Source organism: Nothobranchius furzeri, chromosome 8 (genome assembly GCF_043380555.1).
Source record: "Nothobranchius furzeri strain GRZ-AD chromosome 8, NfurGRZ-RIMD1, whole genome shotgun sequence".
In the NCBI taxonomy this organism is placed as follows: domain Eukaryota; kingdom Metazoa; phylum Chordata; class Actinopteri; order Cyprinodontiformes; family Nothobranchiidae; genus Nothobranchius; species Nothobranchius furzeri.
Window position 1 is genome coordinate 54,857,017 of NC_091748.1, and position 3,040 is coordinate 54,860,056.

Below are 3,040 nucleotides of genomic sequence, written 5' to 3' on the forward strand. Positions count from 1 at the left end.
TAAGCAATGAATGGTATGTGTGTGTCATGTGAAAATGTGGCTGTGTTTACCAAATGAGAACACGTGTTCCATTTGGGAACATGTTACGATATGTGGTGGCAGGGTTTTGTTGCAAAGGGAAGCCACGGTTTAGGAATTGGTGTGTTATGTTTGGGGTTTTGTGTGTGTGCAGTTTTGAAAAACGCGTTTTAGCAATCGAAAAAAACTGTAATATTTAAAATCCCAGTACCATAATGTTTATTAATGCACATAAAGCAAAACGTTACCAGCTTCAAGGCTGCTAGATTTTTTTGTCACCGAAAACAAAAAGTCTGTCCAATCTAATTGTGATGTGCAAGTATTCTAAGAACGCCTTCAAATACGCATGCAAAAAGTGCCACAATGTGATGATATATTCCTATAATCAATCAGTAAACAAATATGTAAATACACATAATACTGAAGATGTGTAATCACACTCTGGTGTCGTTTAAAGCATCGTCAGCATGTTTAACAAGCTGTGTGAAAAGCTGGTGTCTTGTGTGGAACAAACATATAGGTTGTTGTGCGTGGTGTTTAAATTAGTGTTAATGCTAAAGGCGGGTAGTGGCTTCAGGTGATTTTGACTAAATCTGGATTATCTTGGTTATTTTACAGTTCGTTGTTCTTGCAGCACAAACGAAAAGTGGCTGATAGCAGGACAGTGTCTGTTTAGTGTCTAGCTCTCTGTGACTTTTTTTAGGCGCTTCCCTTCAGAACTTGCCGAGGGACGGCAGCGCCCCCGCCTTCCCCAGCACAGCCGAGAGAAGGTCTGCAGGCCCAGAGGGGTGAGGCACGGCCGTGGCAGAGGGACCTGCGTGTTTGCTGTCATTTACAGCTGAGGGAGGTTTCCCTCTGCTCAGCGTGGACTTTCCAGCACCACTTCCTCCACCTCCACCCAAACTGGTCTTGCTGTTTTCTGCTGTAGGGATGTTGGTGCCCAGGTGGGGGTGCCCCACTGTGGGTGTCCTAGTGGGCTCCATACTGCTTTGAGAGCAGCACAGTAACCGGAAGAAAGCAGCTCTCATCTCCCTGCTTCTTAATGTGTAAATCAGAGGGTTGAGGGCCGAGTTGAGCACAGCCAAGGCAATGAACCACTCCACCTGGTAGAGTATCGGGCACTTATCGGGGCTGCAACCGACATCCAGCAGGAACAGGACGAACAGAGGGGCCCAGCACGTGACAAATAATCCAAGCACTATAACTACAGTCTGGAGCAGGTCCAGAGAGCGCTCCGAGGGCCGGCTGCTCACCCTGCGGCTGCTTGAGGTCACCAGGCGATAGATCCTGATGTAGAGGATGATGACAGCCACCAGCAGTGCGCTGAAGACGCTGATGCAGAAAGCGATGTAACTCTTAGCGTAGAGAGGCAGCACCGTGGAGCAGGAATTGAGATTTTTCAGGCAGTTCCAGCCGAGACTGGGCAGGGAGCTGAGGAGCACGGACACAAACCAGCAGGCCACCAGGAGAGCCAGAAGTCGTCCTCGACCGGCTGTCTCACAGGGACGCAGGCGGACCATCGTCATGTGTCTCTCAATGCCAATGGCGAGGAGGCTGAAGGTGGAGGCGCTGAGGGCCACAAACATGCTGCCTTCTCTGGCCAGCCACTGCGACGGCGTCAAGAAGAAGGTGTTACGTCCCGAGGTGAAGATGTTGACTACATAGGCCACGCCGGCCAGGAGGTCCGACAGGGCCAGGTTCCCTATGAGAAAGTACATGCGGCTGTGGAAACGCTTGTTCCTCCACAGGGTGAGCAGAACGGTGATGTTCTCCAGAACTATCAGCACGCAGATGAAGAGCAGCACGGCCTTCTGGCAGGTGTCGTCGCTGCGAGGGCGGTCCCACTTTCCTGAGTGGTTGTAGTGCCTGACAATGACTTCATTCATCTCATCCTCCAATTTGTTGCTCATGCTGCCCGGCTGACACAAGCTGGCCTTTCTCGGCCGTGCAGCAGGGGGCGTCACAGCACTGGAAACAGAAGCCGCTCAGCCTGGAGTCACTGCAGCCATCCTCCTCCCATGGAGCTAACCATAACAGAAGGTTTACAAAGTAAGTTCGTCTGGATTTGAAGGACAATCAGACCTAATTAATTAATTGAAGAGCAAATGATGATTCTGAAAACCTACTGTCTTCAAGAGCTGTTTTAAAATTCAAAACTAATTCAGAAACTAACTCAAAACAATCTAAAAATTTCAAAATTCATTAATGACAAAACTTGTGTTTATTCAATTATGACAATTAACACTAACTACTAAACTACTAGAGATCCAGCTTTATTCAATCATTTAAAAAATGCCTGATTGGTTTTCATCCCTTTTTTTCTGAAGCAAACCTGGTGTAAGTCTGACTGATGTTAAAGTTTTGAACCTGAAACGTGTTTGAATGTGCAAAACAAAATCTAGCAGGACTAACTGTGTTAACTGAAATGAAAGCTTCTGTTGTTTTCAGTTATGGTAAACACATCCATACCTTTTGGATACAGAAATCCCAGGATTCTCTAGATCTTCTGGTCCAGCAAACCAAAGAAATCCTCAGAGGTTCAATGGGAACAATAAAGAGAGAGATACCTACAAAGAAAAGTTCGTATTTTGTTTTTTGTCCACGTATAAAAAGCAAAGTTTAGATTAGTCCTCCAAATATCCAGAGTGCCTCTTCCAGTCCTTTGTGAACACTGACTGACCACTCAGTCCTGACTACACCTCCCACTGCTCCTCCCGCCCGCTGAGGCGGGATCTCAAACTTTATTCTCATTCATTGTGAGTCGGGGGAGAGCGAGCAGCAGCACACACTGACTGGTTGGAGAAAAACGTGTCACGTTAATGTTTGGATTTCCTAATAAAGCACAGATAACATGTTTGTCCCACTGTGTCCCGTCTGGACTTATTTGTCTCAACGTATACTTCAATCAATCAATCAATCAATCAATCAATCAAAGCTTTATTTATAAAGCGCCTTCCGCAACCCTGTCAGGAAGCTCAAAGCGCTGAACATGGTACAGTTGTAAGTAATTATACTGAATAAA

The 3,040-nt window shown here is 46.5% G+C and overlaps 1 protein-coding gene across 1 annotated transcript; it reads right to left on the reverse strand.

The window, feature by feature from the left end:
* Positions 1-583: 583 nt before the first annotated feature.
* s1pr3a (sphingosine-1-phosphate receptor 3a) lies at positions 584-2,682 on the reverse strand. The gene is made up of 2 exons (XM_015971410.3): positions 2,488-2,682; positions 584-2,042 (listed from the first exon to the last, which is right to left on the reverse strand). Exon 2 carries the CDS (start codon positions 1,926-1,928, stop codon positions 732-734), a length of 1,197 nt encoding a protein of 398 aa, XP_015826896.1. The 5' UTR covers positions 1,929-2,042; positions 2,488-2,682; the 3' UTR covers positions 584-731.
* Positions 2,683-3,040: the final 358 nt, after the last annotated feature.